This window comes from Trachymyrmex septentrionalis, unplaced genomic scaffold (genome assembly GCF_001594115.1).
Source record: "Trachymyrmex septentrionalis isolate Tsep2-gDNA-1 unplaced genomic scaffold, Tsep1.0 scaffold22, whole genome shotgun sequence".
Lineage (NCBI taxonomy): Eukaryota > Metazoa > Arthropoda > Insecta > Hymenoptera > Formicidae > Trachymyrmex > Trachymyrmex septentrionalis.
The window spans coordinates 4,104,103-4,116,051 of NW_017305375.1; the positions used below are offsets into that span (position 1 = coordinate 4,104,103).

The 11,949-nt window shown below is 36.2% G+C and overlaps 1 protein-coding gene across 2 annotated transcripts in view; it reads right to left on the minus strand.

Annotated features, from left to right (window-relative positions):
* Positions 1 to 6,980: 6,980 nt before the first annotated feature.
* LOC108748281 (homeotic protein empty spiracles-like) overlaps positions 6,981 to 11,949 on the minus strand; it is a 49,867-nt gene continuing 44,898 nt past the window's right edge. For both annotated transcript variants that reach the window (XM_018486329.1, XM_018486330.1), the window contains one exon: positions 6,981 to 7,906. In XM_018486329.1, coding sequence (XP_018341831.1) covers positions 7,631 to 7,906 — 276 coding nt within the window. In that variant the 3' untranslated portion in view covers positions 6,981 to 7,630. The remainder of the gene's footprint in view (positions 7,907 to 11,949) is intronic.

Sequence of the window (11,949 nt, forward strand, 5' to 3'; positions counted from 1 at the left end):
TATGTGCTTCTCAATTTTTAAAAAATCACTATGTTTTTTGAGTTTCTATGAATTTTTACATTTAAAAAATTACAAGCTGGACAAAATAGAAAAATTTCTTCTCATTTTGTAGGCCTAATTTAGTTCACCCAAAAAAATTTGCTAAAATTTTCGATTTTTTAATACATAGTTTTCGAAAAGTCGAGAGGTCCCAGGTTCGAACCCTGGCTGAGGTAATATTTTCCGCAATAGTAGTTCTTTATAGTTTTTAAAATTTAATTTAGAACGGGATTAGTAGCATTTCAAATTAATTATATTGAAAGTCCAAAAGTTATCGGCGCTCAATCTTATTTGAAATAAAATTTATTTCAAATGAATATATATTGTATTATTCGAAACATCTAACTTTGTGACCGTGATAGATTGATGTTCTTTTTTGTATATATGTTAAAAGTTTCCCCTACAAATTTGCTTTCTAAAATTTCTCTAGAGAGATTTTTTGGTACTAAGTCATCGCGGATTAGGGCTCGTCGTGTGAAAGAGCGACGGACTCGTAACCGACAGGTTGTAAGTTAATAAACCCCGTAAATTCCATTTATATAGAAAAATTTTATAATCCGTATTGACTTAGCAGGAATCACAAAGGAACTCTTTTAGATCTAGGTCACTCTATAGCCGGTATTCATAGTTGGATCTTATATTTAATACCGTCTTAAATACAGTCTTAAGACCCAATCAGATAGCCGTATTAGTATCTTAAGACATTACTTAAGACGATTAAAATAAGAACTTAATATTCTTAAAATAAGAACGGACTATAAATACCGCCTTTTCACTGACAATGAGTTCAGACATATAAGGGGGGGGGGGATTAATATGATTCCCCGCCATTACTATTATTATTACTATTAATATTACTACTACTACTACTACTACTACTACTACTACTACTATTACTACTACTACTACTACTACTACTACTATTACTACTACCCTTACTATTACTACTACTGCTGCTGCTGCTGCCGCTATTGCTGCTGCTACTACTACTACTACCACTACTATTACTACTACTACTATTATTACTACTACTACTATTATTGTAGATAGTATTAAAATAAAAAAAAATAAGAAAAAAAGTTAACTTCTCATAATTTCGTTATAAGCTACCGCAATTAAAAAAAAAACGGATTCTTATAAAATTGAAACTTTGTTTTATCGAATGATATAATTATTAAATATTAGGTTGATTAAAAAGTCATCGCGTATTTTTTAGCTCAAAGTTGTATATACAATATCTTCGTCAATAATGAATGAAATTCAAATTTAAAAAAAGAGTTTTAAAGCTTGAAATCTCTACTTTTAAAAGCTTATCACATTTTTTAAGTTTATATGAGTTTGATAATTTTTACATACCAAAAACTACGAGCTGAAAAAGACGAAAAATTTTCTTCTCACTTTGTGGATTTGTAACGTGTCCAAAACGAATTTGAGAAAATTTTCGATTACCTATCGTGAAAGCTTGATACTTTCCCTACAAAATCTTTTTTTTTAAATATTCCTACGACTTTTGATTACTGAGTTATCGCGGATTAAATAAAAGAATTATTTTGACTTTAATTGCTCATAACTCCATTAAAAATTGTCGTATCGTATAATTTAAAAAAGAGAGTTTTAAAGCTGAAACTTTACTCTATTAAGATATATTTATATTGTTGGTAAGAAAGTAATTACGGTTTTTACTGATGTCTTTTAAAAAAACGCGATGATAATATAATATTTAAAAATATTTTTACAAATATTTTTTGCGATAAAATTTACAGAACTTAATACAGTGCAAAAAATATTCGTATAGGGAAAATATTTTTTTAAATCTTATTTTTAAAAAATAAACATTATTCAGCGAAAAAAAAAATCTTTATCGAATTGAAATCGCCTCAATATCGATATGATAATTTCAACAACAATTCGACGTCTAATTGACGGTTATTTCTTACTGGGTAAACAATTTATTAATAAAAAATAGAATAAACTGTATGTTTCTCAAAATTATATATACCAAAAAGATGTGCATTAATTGTATCATTAAAATATATCATTTAAAAAATATAAGCGAAAAAATTAAAAATTATATTGTTTGGACGCTCAAAAAGTATTCGTTCAGTCGAAAAATTTAACTTCTAAACTCAGGAATACACGCAAAGCTCGTTTGTTTATATTATAACAAAATGTATTTATTTTATAAAATTAATAATTAATGCTTATTTTTTACAAATAAAGCTTTTTTTATAAAAAAAAATTTCCTTGTACGAATATTTTTGAGCTCACTGTATGTTATTCAGCATCATTAAGATCTTTTTAAAATACTTGTGAGTATCAAATTATTAAATTGATTGACAATTTAATTTGTAATATTACTATTGAAAGTATAAATAAGTTTCCGCCGTTTGACAAACAATGGCGCTACCAGTATGTTATAGTTAAAATTGTCAGCTGTAAAACGTCATATCGATTGGACATCTGGCAAGAACATAACCTTGAAATATTAGCGATTTTGCATCAGCATCTTATATCTTTTTTCGTGCGAAAATGTCGAGTTTTGAGCCGAATAAGCATCATTTGCGGGAGCTTTTGATTTACTTCTTTAATTTGAAGAAATCTGCAGCTGAGGCGCATCGATTGCTTGTAGAAGCATATGGTGAGGCTGCCTTAAGTGAGAGAAGTTGCCGTGAGTGGTTTCAAAAGTTTAAGAACGGTGAATTTGACGTCGAAGACAAAGAACGTAGCGGAAGGCCGAAAGTGTAAGAAGACGCGGAATTGGAAGCATTATTGGATGAAGATTCGTGCCAAACGCAAGAAGCACTTGCACTTACATTAGGAGTGACTCAACCAGCAATTTCACATCGCTTAAAATCGTTGGGAATGATTCAAAAGCAAGGAAATTGGGTTCCATATGAACTGAAGCCGAGAAACGTTGAACACCGATTTTTCACATGTGAAATGCTGCTTGCCAGGCATAAATGAAAGGGTTTTTTGCACCGTGTAGTCACTGGTGATGAAAAATGGATCCACTACGATAACCCAAAGAAGAAGAAATCATGGGGACCACCTGGCCATGCTTCAACATCGACAGCCAAGCCGAACATTCATGGGAAAAAGCTCATGTTGTGTATTTGGTGGGATCAGCTAGGTGTCGTTTATTATGAGTTGCTCAAACCGAACGAAACCATTACTGGGGCTCTCTACCGAACACAATTGATGAGATTGAGCCGAGCACTCAAGGAAAAACGCGCCCACTACTACTCCAGACACGACAAAGTTATTCTTCTGCATGATAATGCTCGTCCACATGTTGCGGCGCCGGTCAAAACCTACTTGGAAACACTCAATTGGGAAGTTTTACCCCACCCGCCGCATTCACCAGACATTGCTCCTTCTGATTACTACCTGTTTCGATCGATGGCGCATGGCCTGTCTGAGCAACACTTCACATCATATGAAGATACCAAAAATTGGGTCGATTCGTGGATAGCTTCAAAAGATGAAGCGTTTTTCCGACGCGGTATCCGTATGCCAGAAAAATGGGAAAAAGTAGTGGCTAGCGATGAACTTCGAATACTTCGAATAAAACATTAGGTACCGTTCTTTCACAATAAATGCCCAATTTTTGATAAAAAACGGCGGAAACTTATTTATACTCCTAATACAATTTAATCGGATTTTTGTTTCAGGACTGAAAAGTTAATTCGGCAGTTTAAATGACTATATTAGGAGCCAAATACTGATCTACTCAACGTAATGATTTACCGATCTGGCACGATTCTTTCTGAAAATCGGCGTGCATATTCTCGCACTGCCTCTAGAGCATTATCGCTGAAGTCGTACACGAAAGCAATAATATTCTATCTTGAAAACAATAATATTCCAAAAATCATAATTTGTCTTTTATTACGATTTTCTCTAAAAGCAAAAACGAGCATACCTCTAAAGAACTTTTTTTTTAGTTTATCGATCTCCTACACGCTCCCGAAGTTTGACCATTTAAATTCGGGACATCCGATAAAATTCAAACCAAATTATTTAAGAATTTAAGATCCAGCTTGACCGTTAAAGGCATTTATTCCTTACTTGTTGTGTAATCACATTATGATCCTAAGAAATCTTTGTTTAACATTATTTTTTATAAACTCTTGTTCCAACCAAAATACATCGATATATCAATATCACGATTCGAAGATTGAAAGTTTCGAAAATAAATATTTTATTACAGCTTCGTTATGACGCAAGGATTCTCCGTCTATATAACATTAGCAATAATAATTTAAACTGTCAGTATATATCTCGAAACATCGATCGATGAAAGAAATACTGCTCGCTCGCGTAGAATAACGACTTAAATACAGCTGTAAATACAATAACTATAAATACAGATTGTTTACCGGTTTCCTGTATCGCTAAGGATTTACGAAGTTTGGCACTCTCTGTCAAGTTTTTACTTACGGTTCTGCATGAATACATGCATTCAGTGCATCTCGTATTCCTCTCGCATTAGTTTATCTATTTACACTCACGTCCTCGAAACGCAAGGCGTCAGGATACTTCTGGGAAGGGCTCCAAGACTGCGCTGTAGTCTCCCGCTACGCTTTATTTACATCACCCGAGGAAAGTTAGTTTTTATGGCGAATCGTTTTTATGGCAAGAAATATGTAATTGCAATGAACGTAAATGACGATCGGCACATCGACATATTGCGGACGATCGATTCTCATTTCAAGCCGTTTTCTAAGTTTTAAAAATCACTTTGAACCACATTGCGTACAACTTTCTAAATAGCCATTGTGAGCGACTTCCAAGCTAAAATTAATTAATAAAATAAAATTTATAAAGCAAAAAAACAAACAATAAATTTTTAACGAAAAGTATCTCTCTCCGTAGAGTTGCGAAAATTTCTACAGTTTTGAATCGACCGTCAATCAAAAAATTATTCGTTTTGTTAAAGTTAGCATCGATCGTCCTCGATACGAGCGTCGTCGCTTTCCGCCGGAAGCACGTCCATTTAACTCCGTCGTCTCCGGCAGACAATACCTCCATTAGACGATTTCCGATGGACGTCTTCGATTTCTCCGTCGCTTCTTTCAAACCCGTTATAAGATAGTTTGGCCTGAGAAACGTCTCGTCCTATCCTCGTCCTAATCGAAACGATATTTACGGATTTCCGCGATTGTACCCTGGCCTTCGGCAACACCGCGAAACTGAGATCCTAAGGAACTATGTCGTGATTCCGGTCGAAAGAAAAGAGAGAATAAAAGAGATACTCTTGCCTTGTCTGTCGACGAATAAACATGCGATATAGAATCCATTTCAATATATCTTATGCACTCTCTATCATACATTTTCTGTATTCGTATATAATTTTATGTACATCTCTTACTTAGAAACTCGATTTAATACTGGTTCAAATTACTACTGAAATTAATTAAATAAAAGAAATCCTAGATTCAAAGCAGATTTTAGCTTAAATATTTCTGTGTAAATTTTTATATACATATTTTATTTATAGTCGCGTTTGAAGATCAGAAAAGATTTTTTTGATCTTCAAAAGCTGGCGATTTGCAGAAGATATAGATATAAATTCACATAGGAATATTTAAGCACTAAGATCCGTTTTAACCGAACATAGGATTTCTCTTATTTAATTAGATTTATTCTTACCGATTCAAATTCGTAGTATAATTGTTTATTATTGAAAATTAATTATTTTGAATATTAAAAGCACTGAAAAATAGTGCCTCCATTAATCAATTTCCTACGAATATTCAAAATAAGTAATTAATTACTTCCAATATTAAATTTCTGTATGCGATATGTATGAAAACAAGTTTAATCGTGATTACGTAAGAAGTATACATAGTATTGAGTAATACTTAAGATCCTATTTTTGTACCTCAAAACGCATGAAATATGATAGACATAGGTTTCAAAAATATTAATGAAAGAACTCTAGAACGATATATTTATCTGTCGATTCATCAGGCACAAATTTGAAATAAAACTTAACAAATTCACTTCGATCACGTTAAAAAGATTTAATCTTTCTCTTTGGAATTTACAATTAACTGTTGTCAACTATTCTCCTTAAAAAAAACATAAACAACGGAACTTTCAAGTTTTATAAACATTTGAATGAAAATGCATGGTGTAGAGAGTTACGTGGTTGCTTTCTGTGCCAAAGATTCAAATTCAGAACACTGTTAGAAATTTCATAATGAATTTAAGTAACGGTTGTAGTAACTGTAAGCTTATAGTTATGAAGTAAGCTTGCAGTTACGTAGTGATTGTAAGCTTGTAGTTATGAAGTAACTGAAAAGTAATGAATGGTTTAATTGAAAACTAAATTACAATAGTATTAAATGTAATGAACGTATACATTAAATTTCATGCAAATTCACATCAAATTTGATGGAAAGTATATTACATTTCATGTACATATGTACAAAAATATACTTTTCAGTTACAAATACGTTAAATTCAATGTAATGTAATTAAATTTAATGTAATATCATAAAATTAAATTCAAGTTATGTAACTTAAAAACAGGGAATAAGAGAGTTACTTTTCCGTTACTTTTACAGTTACTTTTTATAATAAGAATTTGATAATGATACTGCAATTTTTTATGACTGCAATGATGACTAATTAAACGCTAAAGTTACGCTAAGGCTAGGAAAGTCATTTTGAAAAGTAAATTCACCATTATGCGTTACTTATTGAAAAAACGAGTAACACCATAAAATTATTCCGTTATAAATTACATCAAAAAATTATAAATTTCGAGTTTTATTCAGTAACGAATGACTTTTTCAACCCGTTATAAGTACCTAACTATTAACTCTGATGTTACATAAAAATTTCGCAACATTATTATCAAATCGTTATAACAACAAGGTAATTAAGTAATTGAATAACAATAGTTACAGTAACTAGTTATTTCCATTCCCTGCTTAAAAGTACATTAAATTTCATAATATTTTTAACCGTGCATGTATCAAATTTCATTTGGTCATCATTTCTCAGAAAGCAATGACGAACTGTCGAGAGAGTATCTTCTTCTACACGTCTCGTATGCTTTGTTTGAATTAATAAATAATTTCCCATTCAAAATTCTTAGTGTCGATATTCGAAATGGCAAGTATAGTAATCAAACCTTTTATTCGACAAGCAACTCAAATATTTTCGTATTCACGATGTCTTTCAGTCGCAATATGGTGAGTACCGTACCGTCGCCAGTCGTCACGATTTCCGAATCTTCTGATTTTCCTTTCGTACGTCGAACTTATATCCGAAGCTTCGACCATAATTTAATACGAAAAATGCCGTACTATTACTATTCCATGGCAATTTACTCATTGCTGTTATTGCTTCCTGCGCATAACGTTAACACGATCATAGACATTTCGAAGTTTCAAAATCCTCTGATGCTCAATTCGATGACGAACTCGAACAAACCTAAGTCGATTAGTCGGTGTCGCGCTATTCTCTTCCTTGGATGACTTCATTGTATGACCTCCACCACCTTTTTCGGTCTCTCCTCGAAGTCTGTTCAGGACAATCTACTCGATCCTGGATCCTAATCCAGGCAGAGAACGTCTAGCTACGCTTCGGAACCGCTTGAGCGGCTTTCATCAGCTTCCGGATCGATGTGTTCCTCTTCATCCTCCTCCTCGTGATGATAGTCGCCGGTCTCCTGCTGCCATTTGCTGACATGATGCGTATTTTTGTTGCTATTGTTGTTAGCATTTCCGTTACCACCTCCACCACCGCCTCCGCCACCACCACCTCCACCACCCGATTGCTGTTGGGCCTTCGCCTCTTCTTCCTGTTGCATCCGCTTGTGTTTTGTCCGCCGGTTTTGGAACCATACTTTCACCTAAAACATCAATGATATTGTTGCGATGAACTTTTCAGAAATCTAACGTGGTTCTGTAACACAATCAATAATAATCCAATAATAATCGTAGTAGACTAAGATACATACACGCTTGAATTAAAATCCCTTCCAAATAAGATGAATCAAAAAATAATTACGTCGAACAAAAAAACAGTTATACAAAATTGTAAGTACGCAGCGTGATTAAGGTCACCTATGCTTTATTTTGTGAAAATCGTTATGAAAATAAATATTTACAGAATGGCAAAAAAGTTTGACCACACACAAACCTTTGTGGCTAAACGTTTTTGTCATCCTGCAAAGCAGAAACATCCACTTTATATAAATCAGATCTAACTTCATAAAATAACAGAAATAATTAAGTTCAAAAACTCGTGATTATTAAATGAGCTTGGATATTTCAAGACGCTTTGTTCATGATAGGTAGGAGCTTATTGAGAGAAAGTGTAGTTAAGGATTTCTGATCGTTTCGGTGGAGGGAACGCGCCGCGGAAGATAATTCTCCGACGAACCCGATGGAGGCAGAAGATACGCGACGTTCAACGAGAGGTAATTCGAGAGTGGTCGTCCCCAGCGAATACCGACGTATCCGCCAATCGATCTCAACGGGCCAATCCCTCCGTCGAGAGACAGGGGGCGAATCGAACCCCTCGTTCTCTTACCAGGTTTGCCAAATTAAGTGGCAACTAGTTATAAGCCCGGTCAACCCCCCCCCCCCCTGATGTATCAAGGAGCCACCCCTAAACGGGAGTATCCGGTTACAATGGTACGTGTCACTGGGCTCTGAAAGAAAAGGGGACGAAACGCGCGTAGAAGGGGGATCACGACAAACTCGATCGGGACATTGTCCTGGAATTGACTGTTAGATTTACGCGCTGCTCGTGAGAAAAGGGTTGAATAGGCTCCATTTTGAAGCTATCTACGCGGAAAATCAGCATTATGACACGAAAGAACACACACGCGCGATAAAAGGGGTGGGTCGAGGGTTGAAACGGGGATGTTTGTCTAACGTCTCGGATGGCTGGGCGGTTTTGACAAGACCCGGATTAGCTTCCAACACGGTGAACTTTAGCAGTAAGATGAAACGAAGCGTATGATTTCACGGTTTCGAGGCCATTATGGAAAATTACAATATGAATGAGATAAATAATATGAATTTATTGTATTATTAAAAATTTCTTTCGTTATTCAGCGTATTGGATTCTTTTATAAATATTTCATTAAAGATACAATAAAGACACATTAAAAATACGCCATTGTTTTTATATAGAAATTACTTAATTTACTTTAATTGCTAACTTTCTAAAATAATACAATATATAAGTTTTACTAAGATTTTAATTAACACAAGTGAACATAAATCAAAGTAATTCATTTCTTTATATTAAAAAAAAAAGTTGGCTAAGTTACTGTTACAATGAATCCTTGAATTGTTCTCGCGCCACGTTGAATCTAAATGATTTAAATAACACCCCAAACCGAAATATTTCGCCTTTAAGCTAACATTAAATATCTCATCCCTCGAGATCATCTCAAGGTTGTTATTTACCACTGACCAATCGAGACGTGAAAAAGCAGGGACAAACTCGTTGCTGTGTGCCCGGGGGACCACATTGGGGTGGTCGCAGCACTTAATGGGTGATTAAGAGGGCAAATAGAGAGAGCAACCCCTTTCGAACAGACCATACTTTTGGGCCTACCCTTTCTCCTCTCCTTCTCTCGAAAGTCACCCCGTTACGTCCCTAGACGTCGCCTCCAGAAGCGGCGTCGCGACGCTTAATCGGGTTACCCCCGTTTCGTAATCGCCTCCTGTCAACCCCCGGGGTTGCCATGGCGATCGCAGGCGGTCCTGAATCCCGATTGGCGGATCTGCACGCACGCGAAAACCCGGGCATCCCCCTCCGCATGCTGTATCCCCTAGGATGAGCCAGACGCTTCATCCCCGCCGCAAACCAACCCTCTCTCGCTCCCTTTTTATCAGTCTATCCCTTTCTCTCCCCTTTTCTCTGCTCACACCAACGATACCTGGATTTACACTCAGTTTAACCGCTCCTCACCCCTCGAAACTGCAACCTCTGTCTCCCTCTTTCTCTGTGCCCTCCATCGGCGCTAGTATTTCACGGATGCGCACGTTGTAAAAATCCTATAAAAGCTTCCAACACGTTCGACGATTTATACCCTGATATATTACCCCGTGGAGTTTAATGCACGACGGTAACACGCGATTGGGAATTCACCCCTGTCAGACGTCGGGAATGAGCGGAGATCAGCGAGAAAATGATCCGACGCCGATCGGTTGGATCCCTCGCACGTTATCTCAAATCCCCATCGAAAATCCCGTCTGTGAAACCTTAATTAATCGTTAATGAATTAATGAAACTGTTCAAAATCGGACGGTCGTAGAACTTGACTCGCAATGACCGACAACTGTCGCCCGAGGTACGACATTTTTCTTTTCCTGCAGGAATACTCTGGTAATTTAGTGCCAATCGGATCGCATTAAAGTACTTCCATCAAAGTACTTCTCTACTTCTCCCGCATATTTGATCCCTCAGTCATATTCGCCTGCTGATTGGCTACTTCTTCCGACCATCGTCTCGTCTCGTACTGCCAAGATTACACTTTATTCCCTCCAGCGTGTACCTGGCTTTTATATTTCGTCCCTCTAAAGAGACCCGTGAACCGTCGGATGGACACACAGTGCGTATGTACGACTGTCACGGGTACGCGCTTCGCGTATAAGGTGTTCACCTGTCACTTAAGCGCGTTATTCCGGGAGCAGCTTCAATTACGTGCCTGGAAGGTAGGCACCGGTGAGAGCGTGCTCGGCCTTTATCCCGTGCTTGCCGCGGCCAGGTAAGCGAGGAGCCAAGTTAACGCAGGTAAACGCGGCCGAATGCGTATCTCGTTATCTCACGAGATCGACGGACACTTTTCTGCTCGTCTGCATCACGGAGATGCGCGTTCATCGAAAGGTCTCTAACACGCGGTGAAATTCCTCATCGAAATGGCGGCTTTGATCCTGGCTCGAAACTCATAGACGTTGATCGTTACTTTCGATACGATTGCGAGTCTTATTTGCAAGTTTTTTATTCCGATACTTCTTGACTTCGATATCATCGAACTTCTCTCTTCTGACTAATGTGATCCTCAACACACATTTTCGGAAAGATTAAATCTGTAGCATCCTTCATCATAATTTTCAGTTTACTCAAAGATCTGGTTGTTTATTCTTGAACGGAGGAGGGAATTTCACAAGAGATACACTATTCGCTATTTTATATAAATTACATTAATTAATTAATTTTATCTTTATCGTAGAGTGAAGTCATAAATGAATGAAATACCAGCCAAAGGGGGTTAACGGGAAATAAATAATTCGCGCGTGAAAGGTAGAACTCAACAACAACTCTGCAAGAAGTATTACCTATAGATCGGAATAGAATTCTGTAAATAGAATTTTCTAATTTTAACGCAGCAAATGTCGGAACAGCAATGCATCGTAAGTTCATTATGCATGTTGCCCATAACTGATCATGAATCACCAGGATCGTTTATATCCAACGGTAAGTACACACACACACACACACACACACACACACACACACACACACACACACACACACACACACACACACACACACACGCACGCACGCACGCACGCACGCACGCGCGCGCGCGCGCGCGCGCGCACACACACACACACACACACACACATACACACGTATTTTATATATATATATACCAAATTAACAATATAACATCAATGTTATAATTTCCTACTCAACAAATTACCTATTATGTACATCGTACGTATAAATATTACATTTATATTTTTAGTGCAAAATTATAATATTGATGTAATGCTACTGCTAGTTTGTGTTCTGTATAGCTATATATAACTATCGCAGCTACAAGTATATAAAATAATATGTATAAAATATACTGCAGTTTTATACATGTGTGTGTATATGTGTGTATACATAGCATTATAATATACATATACATGCTATAATTTGCAT